This window comes from Mesoplodon bidens (genome assembly GCF_964165515.1).
Source record: "Mesoplodon bidens genome assembly, chromosome: 7".
NCBI classification, from domain to species: domain Eukaryota; kingdom Metazoa; phylum Chordata; class Mammalia; order Artiodactyla; family Ziphiidae; genus Mesoplodon; species Mesoplodon bidens.
In genome coordinates this window covers 56,965,875-56,979,904 of record NC_138164.1, presented here as the reverse complement: position 1 = coordinate 56,979,904, position 14,030 = coordinate 56,965,875, and the positions used below count along the sequence as shown (strand labels likewise).

At 43.4% G+C, this 14,030-nt stretch overlaps 1 protein-coding gene across 7 annotated transcripts in view; it reads left to right on the top strand.

Annotated features, from left to right (window-relative positions):
* Positions 1-288: 288 nt before the first annotated feature.
* The window catches only part of LOC308620440 (synaptotagmin-9), a 389,294-nt gene continuing 375,552 nt past the window's right edge, over positions 289-14,030 (top strand). For 2 of the 7 annotated variants that reach the window (XM_081239994.1, XM_081239993.1), the window contains exon 1: positions 290-771. In XM_081239994.1, the coding sequence (XP_081096120.1) occupies positions 627-771 (145 nt within the window). In that variant the 5' untranslated portion in view covers positions 290-626. Of the gene's footprint in view, positions 772-14,030 lie in introns of all 7 variants that reach the window. The other 5 variants (XM_081239989.1, XM_081240000.1, XM_081239990.1 and 2 more) reach the window with 5 other exon arrangements.

Genomic DNA, 14,030 nt, shown 5'->3' with positions numbered 1-14,030 from the left:
TCGGTTCTCCAGATCTGGCGGGTGTGGTTCAGACTGCACGTTTTGCTCAACGCACCCAAGAACATGTTTTGGACTCCCGCGGCGAGGGGCGGTGGGAGAGGGTGAGGGTTTGCATCGGGACAGGGCGCGCACCCGCACACACTCTCCAAACCTGGGCGTGGTCGCTCTGAGCACGAGGTCCCGAGCCGAGTCCCGCGCTCCTCTAGGAGCCCGCGAGCGCCCCCTTCCCCCACCGGCGCCCTGGCAGGGGCCGCCGGGATCTTACCCCTTGGCGCGCACCCCTGACCCGCCCCGCCCCGCCCCGCCCCGCGGCGGCCACGAGGGGCGGGCGGAGCGATAGGGGAGAGGCGCGTTGGGCTGTGCGGCGCCGCCTCTCCTCCTTGCCGGGGGAGGGACGGAGGGGCAGGGCGGGAGAGAAAGAAAGCCCGACTGACCGGCTGGCCAAGAGCTGCATGCAACCGGTGGGAGGCCGGGCCGGCTGGGGCTGGGGCTTGGGCTCGGGCCGTTTCTCGGCGGGTCCCTGGCGGCGAGCGCGGACGGCCCGGAGGCGGCGGCTCTGAGCTGGCAGGCGGAGGGTTGTCTCCCGCGCCCGCCTGCCGGGCTCGGTCCGAGGATGCGGGGGGGCGATGCCCGGGGCCAGGGACGCGCTCTGTCACCAGGCGCTGCAGCTGCTAGCCGAGCTCTGTGCCCGCGGGGCCCTGGAGCACGACAGCTGCCAGGATTTCATCTACCACCTGCGGGACCGCGCCAGACCCCGGCTCCGCGACCCAGGTGAGTATTGCCGCCGCTGCCGGGCGCGACCGGAGGGCCCCGGGCTGGGAGTTGGGGCCGCACCGGGGCCTGAGGCAGGAGAACGACGCGGACTGGAGGGAGGAGGGCGGGTGACCACCGAGCTAGGGGAGGGCACCAGGAACGAGCGCACGGTGGCCTGATGCTGGACCCGGACAGGGACCCCGGCGGAGGTTGCTGCATGGAGGCCGGGTCCGGCTGGGCTGGCGCGGGGTTGGAGGCACCACGCCCGTCACTTGCGCTTCAGTTACCGGGGCTCCTGGGGGCGGCTCCCGAGCTCCGAGCTCCACTTCCCGGGCTCTGCGCTCCGGGTGAGGAGAGGCCGCGGCGGTCTCGCGAGCCATGGGAAGGGGGACGAGGCCAGAGGAAACTCTGGGAAGTTGGGAGTTGGGGACGGCCCCGGGCTGCGGTTGAATCCCACCGGGCGCTCCCCATCCTCTTCCTGGAGTGCCCATTTCCTGTCCTTGGTCTGGGGTGAGAAGGGCGGGGCGGGAGCCGACGTTGGGCCGGGGACTGAGAGCTCCGGGTCCTGGGCAGCCGGGCCTGAACCCGTTCCCTCCGGTCTCTCGGCGTGGAGGCGGCCTGGGCCTGGGCTCCCGGCTCAACCAGATTCCGCCACCGGGCACACGAAGGTCGATGGGCTCACGGGTCATGGCTTGTGTACCTACAGTTATTCCTAGTGAAAGTTTCGAAGCTCCTAACTTTGGAAAGTTCATTTATTATGGCCTTTGACCAATTAAGGTTGGAAGAGGGAGTTTTAGTGGAGCCGTTTGCTTTCCCCAAGGGTCCTGGGTCTCCCACATCTTCTCATCCACTGCTGGTTACTGGAAGACACATTGCTTCCAAATGTTTACTTGAGATTCTTCTCACCATGAGGAATCATTTTCTCGAATAGTCTCTCAACCTAAATACTAAAAAAAAGCATATTGTGGTTGGATTGTTAAAGATGGGGTAAGAAAAGGGCCCTTCCCCTGATATTCCTGTGTATAAATATTGGAAATGAGCTGTTGGTGTGCAAAGTATCCAGTATGAATTTACCTCATTTTAAGCCAATCCATTATATAAAAATTCATTTACCCAAGGATAAATTAGAGAATTATTTGATTCATAAAGAGGTATACACTGAGCCTGACTTAAATAGCATTTCCTTGATAGTATATCCAAAATGGGTCTGTGGGGCGAAGAGAAGTCATTTAATAAAAGTTTATATCAGATTTTCCCTACTCAAAGGCGTTTCTTTGGTTTTTTTTTTTATAAAAGAAAGGTTATTGCTCCCCATTGCCTGTGGTTACATTAATTAAGTTTATGGGATGATCACTAATGTGTTACTTCAAAGTGGAGAATTAAGTCAAGAAATACTGTTGATTTCATATGATTTCCCCAGAGGTTTAATGCCCAGCCTTTGTGTGCCTCCTTGCTGGACTGATGTGCTGCACAGACTGCAGACAGGAGTAAGAGCACTTCGTTCATTAACTGGGGGCCCAGGATGGTGTCCTCATTGGGGGAAGTTCTGTCCTTAAGCATCAGGAAAAAGAAATAATCTAGCTTGCTTCACCCAAAGGAAGTGTTAGTGTTGAAACGTGCCACTTCTTTGCCTGTTGACTGTGCCAGGAGTTCCCACTGTTACCGCACATGAGCGGTCCTCTTTGGCTTTACAAGAGAAGATGGATGAGGCCGCTCGCCGAGTTGCATGTTTAACACTCCATATCTTTTTGGCTGATTTTGTGCCTCTGCTCCTCTTAATCTTCGAGCTAGATCCCATGCTCTAAAGTTTTCCTCAGCCCCTGCTCTGGGAAGCCCCTGAGGAAGAATCACAGAGAAGACTCCTCACAAAAGACACGTCTGATTTCTTGGCTGAGAAATAGCCACAGATAAAGAGTATGCCGTGCTGCTCCTTGAGTTCCTGAAAGCACTGCTCTGCTTTCTTAAACTGGGGCACAGTGGTTTTGAGGTAGCCCCATGACCCTCGTGATCTTTGATTTGGGTCAGGAAGTAGCCTGTTCACGAGGCAGGCGTGGGGAGGGGGACTGTGAGTGCAAGGTCAGAGGAACTGAGGCTGAAGCCCACATCCAAAGTGTACCCTCTCTTCCAGGGCAGTGCAACTCAGGCCAGCATCTCTCTTCATCTCCCTCCTTCCTCTCCTTGCCCACATTAATTCTTACATCAGATGCATTTGTCTGCATCCCTGTAAAGCTGTTTGGTTGTCCAAGCCAAGAGTGCCTTTAAATTCCGAGCCCTAAAAGCTGAGTGGTTGGAGTAGCTGCACTGCCCAAAGCTGTGAATGGCGCCGCTGCTGCAGTGTAGTGGGACCTGGCACAACGACGCCCAGCAGCAGCCCTGGCATGTGGGTCCCTAGAGAGAGTTGTCTCTGTAAATGCGTGACTTCCTTTTCTGTAACGGAACCCACATGAATGCCATGTTTCAGCTTTTTCTGCCCATTGTTCATCCCTGGCTACCCAGTGGTAGCTAGGTTTTCTCAAGCTCAACTGAGGAACTTTGGTTTTGAAAGGAGAAACCAGATATAATTCCCTGTGGACAGCAGAGTGATACCACATCTAGGATGTTTGTTCATTTTTTCAGTGGTGGGATAAGCCTGGGTCACAAATCAGTGGGCCATCAGAAAGGTTATTCTTTGCCCAGGTAGTTGCAGTGCTCTGATGTAGGAGTACAGTCCTTAGTCTTCCCTACCTTGGTATTGAGAGAGAATTTGATGAAGCCAAGTCATAAATTGGAACTGGAATACCTCATGCAGTCCTTCATCTGTACCAACTATGGAAAGTAAAATGTGGATTTTTAAGCTGAGGGTGAGCACTTTTCCATAGAGAGCAATTAGAATCCTTCTGTTAGGTGTCATTATGTTGTTTCATATATTGGCAATGTCTGGCATAAACTTGTGAATCTCAGCGAATAGCCTTCACAGCAGAGGGAAGAGCAAGTGCAAAGGTCAGGAGATAGGAGCGTCCTTGATGTGATGCAAGGAATAGTTGAGTTCAAGGGTGACTGGTGCAGAGTGAATAAGATAGAGAATGACAAGAAATATGGTTAACGGTTGGAGGGGGAAGATCATGTATGGCCTTCTAAACCATTATAAGGACTTTGGTTTGTACTCTGAATGAGAAGGGTTTTAACAGAGAAGTGGCAACTCTCTGGCTGCTGTGTTGAGAAAATGCTGTTGAAGTTCAAGAGTAAAGACAGGGAAACTTGTTAGCAGGTTTCTCTAGTAATCCAGACAAAGGGGATAGTGGACATCAGTTTGAAGATACAGCACTAGGATTTGTTGATGGAATGGAGGTGAGTGGTGAGAGAAGAGTTAAGGATGACCCCAAGGCTTTTTGACCTAAGCAACTCCATTTACTGCATAGGGCAAGACTTCAGGAGAAGCAAAGTTGGAGTGGGGAGGAAAATAAGTTTTTGTTTTATTAAAAATTTTTTTGTTTTATTAAAGTTTTGTGGGGTTTTTTGTACATATTAGATGTGCGATGTCTCTTAGTTCAACAGGGACCTGAAGTATGGAAGTCTTCTTTAATGTTATCAACTGGTCAATGCTCATACTTTGTAACTGGGAACGTCACTCTCTCTCCTCAAGAGGGCCAGTTGATTGTAGGACAGCAGTTATTAAAAGGTCTTTCCTTGCGTGGAATGAAAAGCTCAAGTTAACTTCTACTTGTTGATCTCGATTATACTTACTGCAGTCAAAAAAGAATTCGTCTCTTTTCCATTTGGCTATTAGGGGGTAGCGATTGTAACTTTTCTCATCCTTTTGTTTCCACATCTGGAAAAGAAAAGAAGATTGGATCGAATGATTTCTAGGTTTTAACCATGTTTTATTATTTTCCTTGTAAGTCTTTTCTTCTGAAGGGTGCCAACCACATCTGTGCCAAGCACTTTATGTAGGTCATTTCCTTTAATCCTCTTAACATCTTCCAAGACCTTGCTGCTCAAAGTGTTCGACTGTGCACCAGACCTACTGATGTGAATCGGTGTCTTAACAGGATCCTCAGGTGATTCATAGGCACATTAACGTTTGAGAAGCATTGCCAAAAGAGATTGGTATATCTGAATAAATTGAAGTGCAGAGAGCTAAACTAGCCCAAGGCCATGGGTTCCATTTAAGAAAAAGAGTTGAGCCTAAGTCAAAGTAGCTTCTAGGTAAACACATCACATATACTAAGAATCTAGGAGTTGTTGTCAATGAAAATTTCCTAGGTTATCTTTTCATTTAGATGTCTTTTCTCTATTCTGTTTTTCTATAATGGATTTAATCTCTAAATGTAGGTTAAATTCTATGCAGTTATACAGATTTTGCTCAATATTTTTATTTTTACTTTTTTAAATTGAAGTTTGATTTACAATGTTGTGTTAGTTTTAGGTGTACAGCAAAGTGATTCAGTTTTATACACACACACACATACACACACACACCCCTATATATTCTTTTTCAGATTATTTTCCATTCTAGGTTATTACAAGATACTGAATATAGTTCCCTGTGCTATACAGTAGGTCCCTGTGTTTGTCTATTTTTATATATAATAGTGTATATCTGTTAATCCCAAACTCCTAATTTATTCATCCCTCTTTGGTTACCATAAGTTTGTTTTCTATGTCTGTGTCTGTGAGTCTATTTCTGTTTCACAAATAAATTCATTTGTATCTTTAAAAAAAAATCCCACATAGAAGTGATATTATGTGATATTATATGATAATTATTATATGATAATTATATATTTATAATTATTATATAATAATTATATATTTATAATTATTATATATTATAATTATTATATATTATATGATACTTGTCTTTCCCTTTCTGACTTACTTCAGTTAGTATAATATTCTCTAGGTCCATCCATGTTGCTGCAAAGGGCATTATTTCATTCTTTTTTATGGCTGAGTGGTATTCCACTATATATATATATATATATATATATATATATATATATATATATATATATATATATATATCACATCTTCTTTATCCTTTCATCTGTCGATGGACATTGCTCAGTATCTTGGTCATGAATTCTTTTATTCAGGATACTGGTTTTCCATTGACATTCCAGCTTTGTATTTCTAGGGATTTTTTTCTTCATTTTCTGGTGAACTAGAGCATGTTCACTTGGTCAGGGTGTCAAATAGAGCTTTACAACACATCACTGATGACCCCTCTTTACGACACATCACTGATGACCCCTCTTTCTAAGTAGATGTTAACCCTAGTCAGGAGAAGCTTTCTCTAGACTGGTTTTCAACCTTGGTTGCACATTAGAAACATTTAGGGAGCTCTAACAAACAAACGAACAAAAATAAAACAAACAAGAAACTACCAGTGACTGAGCTCTATCCTGACCAATTAAATTGGAATCTCTGGGGGTGGGGCCTGATATCAGTATATTTTTATATAAGTTCCTCTGTTGGTTGTAATGTGCACCAGGTGGAAGACAGCTGTTGAGGCCAATAAGTGAAGGATGAACCCACCTAACTCTTCTCAGCTCAGCTCACATTTCTTTTTTGCAAAATTAGGAAAGATGGTATCAAGTTGGGGGCCTTGACTATTACCTTGTACAGTCATCACCCAAATCAACTAACTGATTCTTAACTTTCTTTTGACATATTACCCCAAATTTTTATTTAAGGACTCTATAAAAATATCATGAGAATCTATTATAGCCACTCAATTGGGGGAAAAAAAAGAACAAATTGAGAAAATCATGTCCAAAGTATTTCATTGAAAGGCCAGAATGTGGAACCGTCACTAGTGTCACCTTATATTGATTTAGAATGAAATAACTTATAAAAAGATGTACATGTAAAATAATAATTAAATGCAGTTCCTAAGGAAAAATCTCCAAAATAATCATTGAGATTAAACTTTAACCTTAATTCAGATTTTCAAAGATAGTCAAGTGAAAAATCAGCCTTAAAACACTGGATTGTTATGAATAGACATTGGTGTGATTATGCACATGGGATTAATTTTTTAAAATTAATGTTAATTGCAGTCAGGAACTAGAGAGTCTTCTAAGGAATGAGTGGCATATTGGATGCACAATATGTGAAGATATAATTTGCATTACTTCAGTGACATTTTAGGGCTTCTTCATAAATATTTTATTTAAACAAGTGTGTTTTCATCTCCACGGGATTCCTCTACATGGACCAGTGAGTGGTTTAGTCATGAGGTAGTTATCAAGAGGGAAAAACAAAAGCAAATTGTGGTAAAGGCATCACAGGCAGCCCTGTGGCCAGCTGCCTCTTTCAGAATAAACAATCAAAAGCAAACTTCTTGATGTGGGCTAAGCTTTCAAGGAAGACTTAAGCTGACACTTAAGGGAAGTCACCCTAAAATTCCCTGTTATGTACAGAGCACAGGCATTGCTTTCATTGTAAGAGCATACTGGCACTTTTGTGTTTGTGTGTGCTCCTGGGCTTTCTCATGTGGTTGGCTTAAAAAAATTCATAATCCCTTCCTAAGTGACTTGAGGGAACTAACAAGTTCATGTGCTCAGGTGTGTAGAGAAAGGGAGGATCTTAGTGGGGGGCATCAGTGGGAGAGCAGTCTCCGTTTCCAAAAGATAAGTATGGAGTATGTATTATTACTTTCTAAATGAAATCACAATTTGAGCCATAAATGTTCACCACGACTTTTTCTTTTCAAGTTTTGCATTGGGTTGGCTTGAAATATGGCTTTAAACCAAGGCAAACCCCAGCAACTTGGCTTTGCAGATCTCCTTGAAATATTCATGTGTCCTCGTGCATGTATTTTATCACACCAAAACTTTTATACCAACACTGATAGAACTGCACTCGAAAGAAAAATAAAATCTCACCCAGGAAATCAAGATGACAAAGTGGAATAAGCAAGAGCTTTGGAGTCAGAATCTGATCCTGCTCTTACTAGCTTTATTGACCTTGAGCAAAGTATTTAACTCTTCACTTTATTCATCTGTAAAACGGGACGGGGGAAGGCTGTTGCAGCACAGTGTGCAGAGTAAGTGCTCCAGTAACTGCTCAATAAATGGATTTGGTGGTAGTAGTATCCACGCTTCCCCTCATCTGTGATCCATGGGCATGCGTGTGTCTCACCTATTTATGCAGGCATACCTTGGAGATATTGCAGGTTTGATTCCAGACCGCCACAGTAAAGTGAGACACATGAATTTTTTGCTTTCCCAGTGTATATAAAAGTTATGTTTACACCATACTGTGGTCTCTTCAGTGTACAACAGCATTATGTCTAAAAAAAAAGTATGTAATTTAAAAATACTTCATTGCTAAAAAACACTAACCATCATCTGAGACTTCAGTGAGTCATAATTTATTTGCAATAGTAACCTCAAAGATTACTGATCACCATAACAAATATAATAATCATGAAAAAGTTTGAAATATTGGGAGAATTACCAAAATATGACAGAGACATGAAGTGAACAAGTGCTGTTGGAAAAATGGCCTGATAGACTTGCTCGATGCAGGGTTGCCACAAACCTTCCATTTGTAAAAAAAAAAAAAATGCCATATCTGTGAAGCACAATGAAGCAAGGTATGCCTGAAATTATTCACAAACAAAATTTACTATTCTACTTTTTTGTAAACTTAACTTTTTATCACCACTTATTAGCTGTACGACCCTGGAAAGTTATTCAATCCCTGTGTCTTAGTTTTCTCATGAATAAAATGGAGTGCTATTACCTAAATAAAATACAGGATGCCCAGTTCAATTTGAATTTCAGATAAACAACAGATATCTATTGTTTATCTGAAATTCAAATTGAACTGGGCATCTTACATTTTTATTTGCTAAATCTAGCAACCCTACATTAGTACTTATCTCATAACGCATGTGAAATACCGTAGTACTGCGCACGTAGAAAATGCTCAATAAATACTAGCCATTATTACTATTATTATTATAATTTTCCATGATGGACAGTCATTATTGTGCAATTGTTGTGATGACTATATATTCCAGAAGGTAGATAAATCTTTTTTTACTTAACCTTTCTTTTGGGGTATTTCTAGCATCTGATTTTTTATTACTATAAATAATATTTTACATCTATTGTACCCTACTGCCTTTTGGGAAAATTTCTTAATAGTTAATTATCACCAATGGGTTCCAATTGCTTTCCAGTATATCTATGCCAGTTAGCCCTGCTACATATCAACAGTCAATCTACTACCATCAGGTGGTATAATGTGAACAGAAGGTTGCTAATGTAACAGGTTTTAAGTAGCTACCTGGTTGTTTTTTTGCATTTTTTTGTTTGTAGTGTTGACTGTTTTTAATATTTTAAACCAATTTATATTTCCTGTTATGTGAATTTTGTGTGTTTATTCTCTACCATGTACAAATTTATTTTTTTGAGGATCTTAATGTATTTCTTACCAATTTGCATTAGTTGGACCATAAATATTCTGTCAAATTAGCTTAGAGAAGGAGCACTGTATAGTCAATGGACTCGGGTTGTCTGACTATAATCAATCCATTACACTAGACTGCCTTTTATAATGTTAGGAGTGCGTCAAGAAATAAGGATTCATTGTAACATTCTTTCCAAGGCAAAGTGATGCCTTTATGTATGTGAAATATGAAAAAAAATTGCTGTTATATAACTTGAATCTTTTTCCTTTTTTCCCCCCTCTTTCCAGCTCCCCTCCCTTCTTAGCACTTTACTACTACAGCCACACTGATCTGATCACTCTTCTAATTATAATTAAGTTGAATTCAAAAAACATCCATTGAATGCCTCTTAAGTGCCAGGTACTAGGTTAGGCATCACTGATTCAAAGATACATTAGACATGGTTACTGCCCCTATGGAACTGAGATAAAACAATAATTGCAATTAATAAAATAAAGATTGGAAGGGAGATATCACTGAATACAGTTCAGAAAAAGAGGAGAGAAGTAATTAGCTGACTTGAGTGGATCTGTAGAGAATTCCTGGAGAAGCTGATTCTTGGGCAGAGCACTTTGTCTGGAATGTGTGGGTGGGAAGGACATTCTAGGAATGTACAAACGTTCTAGGACAGGAGAGAATGGATCTTTGGCCATAGTAAGTGGAGGGCATGTTGGTAATGCTGAGAGATGAGTCTGCTCTTGTGAACACTGGCCATCAGATCATGGAAGTCCTTGTTTGCCATTGTCAAAGTCCCACGGAGGACTTGGGTTAGAGTACTCTGATGCAGAAATCTTGAAGGAAGTACAGTTTACTGCGACGAGCCCAAAGGATCCATTCTCAGCAAAGTAGACCAGGAGATTTCAGGATGGGGGAAATTCTGTGAGTACACTTCTCAAGTCTTCCTGGTTCTCATGGGAAAAAAGCTGAAGTTGGTGATGGTGTTCTTCCTGACTGAGTTAAGGTCCTGACAGATTGGAGTCACTGCATGGGAGATTACCTGTTCAGATCCCCAACCATGTCACCTTGAAATGCAAGTGCAGTTACCTCATAGAGTTGTAAAAACTGCCTTTAGCAAGTGTAGTCATCTGGTTCAAACATCTGGGTTCCAGATATAATTTCAGATTATGCCAACAGTGACATCTTGCTTCCTTGCCTGTTTATTTGATAATGAAAAAGCAGTGTGTTCAGTTGCATGGCAGTCACTCAGTTTGAGGGTATGCACAGTCTGTTTTCTCTGATGTTATAGGGCCCAGGAGGGAGTAAGCATGGCAAGCCTGCGTAGTGCCTACCAAGCCACGCTGTGGAGATGGTGGTTTATGCTATTGGGTTGACCAAAAGGTTCATTTGGGTTTTTCCGTAACATCTTACCAAAAACCCGAACGAACTTTTTGGCCAACCCAATGTATACAGGGACTGCTAAGAGGCTGGTACAGTTCTTTAAAATAATTGCATTGAATGCCCTTAGGCAGGTCCTACATTTTCCACTTTTCATATCTGCCCCACCTGCCCCGCCCCACACACGTAAACTTTTCTTATCACATTTAGGGGATATGCCTGGCTGCCGAAGACATTTCAGTTTGCATCAGCTATAGCACTGCAGACCCACTGAAGGGTTTTAAGCTGAAAACTGAGGTGAGCAGGTTTGTCTTCTAATTAGATGACTCTGGAGGCAGAGGTTATGATTAGAAATGCCATTCACTAACTCATCAAAAATTATTGAACCTCTCCCATGTACAAGACTTTGTTCTAGGTATTGCACACACCTAGGTACCTTGATACAGTATTGTATCTACACTAGGGAACCAAACAGAACATAAAAAGCTTGCCCTTATAGAACTTACATGTTGGCGTGGGAAAATAATACATAAATAAATTAACTAATTACATCATATGTTAGACAGTGATAAGCACTAAGGAGAAAAATAAAGCATGGAAAGAGAAGAGGTGTGGAAATTAAAATTGCATCACTGAGAAATGGATGTATGAGTAAAAGTCAGAGATGTGGGAGCAAGATGTGCACATATCAGGAGGAAGAGCATTCCAGGCAGCGGAACAGCAGGTGTAAAGGTCCTGAGGCAGGCACATGCTTGGTATATCTAGGTATTAGCCAGGGGCAGTGGCACTGTGGTGGGGTTGGCAAGGAAGAGGGAAGTAGTAGGTGAGGTCAGAGAGGTGATGGCAGGCTGATTGTAAGGCCCTAGAAGCCGTTGTCAGTTTTACTCAGAGAAAGATGGGAAGCCTTAAGAAAGTTTTAAGCAGAGAAGTAATATGTCTAACTTAGGAATAGAGAGGATCCCTCTAACCGGCATATAGAAAACAGACTGTAGAAGGGAAGGGTGGAATCAGGGAGAGCAGTGAGGTGGCTGGTGTGAGAGATGATGGTGGCTTGGACCAGAGTGATGGCAGTGGAGGTGGTGAGAAGTGGTCAGATTCTGGGTAGCTGGAAGGTAGAGCTGATGGGATTTGTTGATGGATGGATGTAGGGTGTGAAAGACAGAGGAATCAAGAATGACTCCAAGATTTTGGCCTGAGCAAGAGAATAGAGGAGAAGTTTGAGGGGTATAATTAGGAGCTAAGTTTTGGATGTATTAAGTTGGAAATGCTTATTAGTGAGTCATGTGGGGAGCAGACGAGGAAGCTGGACATATGAGCCTGGAGTTTGGGAAAGATGGCTGGACTGGAGATACAGATGTGAGAGTTGTAGGCTTAGAGGTGATGTTTAAAAGGAATCATCTAGGAAGGTGGTGTTGACTAGAGGAGATAAGAGTACCAGGACCGAGTTCTGGAACTCTCCAACACTAAGAGGATGGAGAGAAAATGAGGAATGAGCAAAAGAAGTCTAATAAAGAGAGCAGAAGATGCAAGCAAGAGTATTGACCTGAAAACCAAGAAGAAGAAGGTGTGTGAAAGAGGGGAAATAAACAGCTGTGTAAAATGCTACCATTAGGTCAAGTAGAATGAGCACTGATGACTGACCACAGCAGTTACATGACGTAGGGGTCATTGGACGTGATGTTGACAAGCCATTTGGTAGAGAGGTGAGAACAGGAGCCTGACTGGAGGGACCTTAAGAGAAATTGATGGGAGAGGAATCAGGGGCAGTGAGTATAGACTACTCTTTCAAGTTTTTCTGTAGACAAGAGCAGAGAGAAATGAGTTAGTAGTCACTGGTGAGGGAAGTGAGATCAAGGGTTTTTGTTTTTATTTAAAGTTATAAGAGGACTTCCCTGGCCCTGGAGGCACCGTGGTTCAGAATCCGCCTGCCAGTGCAGCGGACACGGGTTCGATCCCTGGTCCAGGAAGATCCCACGTGCCTCCGAGCAACTAAGTCCGTGTGCCACAACTACTGAGCCTGCGCTCCAAAGCCCGCGAGCCACAACTACTGAAGCCCAGGTGCTCTAGAGCCCGTGTGCTGCAACTACTGAGCTCGTGTGCTCTAGGGCCTGCGTGCCACAACTACTGAGCCCGCGTGCTGCAGCTACCGAAGCCCACGCACCCAGAGCCCATGCTCTGCAACAAGAGAAGCCACCGCAATGAGAAGCCCATGCATGCACTGCAGCAAAGAGTAGCCCCCGTTCACCGCAACTAGAGAAAGCCTGCATGCAGCAATGAAGACCCAACGCAGCCCCCCCCAAAAAAATTACATTAAAATAAATAAATAAAATTTATAAAAAATAGTAAGTTATAAGAAATTAAGAGATAGCAGCGCTTAGGTGATGGGAATGATCTGGTAGAAAACAATAATTAATGATGTAGGATAATGAGGGGAGGCTTGCTGGAGGGATATCCTTGAGTGGGCATTTGGATATGCTCCTAGAGTTCAAGGACCAAGTCTAGTCTCCACATATGCATTTAGGAGCCATCAGCATAAAGATGATATTTAAAGCCAAGAAACTAGATGAGCCTACCAAGCGGTGACTTAAGATAAAAGAAGTCAAACAACTAGTTAGAGGTGAGGGAGATGAGAAGGAACAAACAAAGGAGACTAAAAAGGATTAGTTAAGTAGAATGGGAGGAAAATCAGGAGTGTGATGGCCTGGAAGTGCAGAAAGTATTCCTGGGAGGAAGCCGTGAGCCCTTGTGTGAAATGCAGCTGATGGGTCAAGTACGATGAGAACCAAGGACTGCCCATTGCATTTAGCAACGTGGTAGTTCATTGGTGACCTTGAACTGAGTGGTTTTGGAGTGGGGGTGGGTGAATGGAGTAGGTGAAAGTCTGATTACAGTCTCTTCAAGAGAAAAAGAGAGAAGAGATGTTGAAAAAAGAGAATATACACTGCTTTTTTGTTGTGAAGGAAAAGGGAGGAGAAATTGATTCAAAAGATGGTTTCTAAAGAAAGGAGAAAATAACTGCACGTTTGTATGCTGGAGAGAAGTTAAAACTGATGCAGAGGATTGAACTGCCTGAGTGATGTGCTTGAGTCGGTGGGTTTTTCAACAGTTCATTTGTTGTCAAGGAACCAGTGCAGAGTATATGGGCCCAGGTGAGTAGATATGGTTTGAGGATCTTATAGAATTGTCCTCTGATTACTCTTCCATTATCAGTGAAAAGGGAAGCAGCAAGGTTACCAGCTGAGAGTGAGGATGAGGTAGAAGATGCTGAAGGTTTGAAAACAGAAAAGATAGAAAGTGATAGTCCAGGAGGTAGGAGATAGAATGGATTAGGGAAGTGGAGTGTGCCTGCCGGACAACATTAAGGGCCTACTTGAAGTTGGTGCTTGTGAATTTAAAGTGATATCCACCAGCATAGGTTTGAGGTTTTCTCCCACCACATGCAGCTGTGTTTGTGCAGGCATGAAGAGACAGGAGTTTGTGTTTGAGCAGGGTCGTGCTT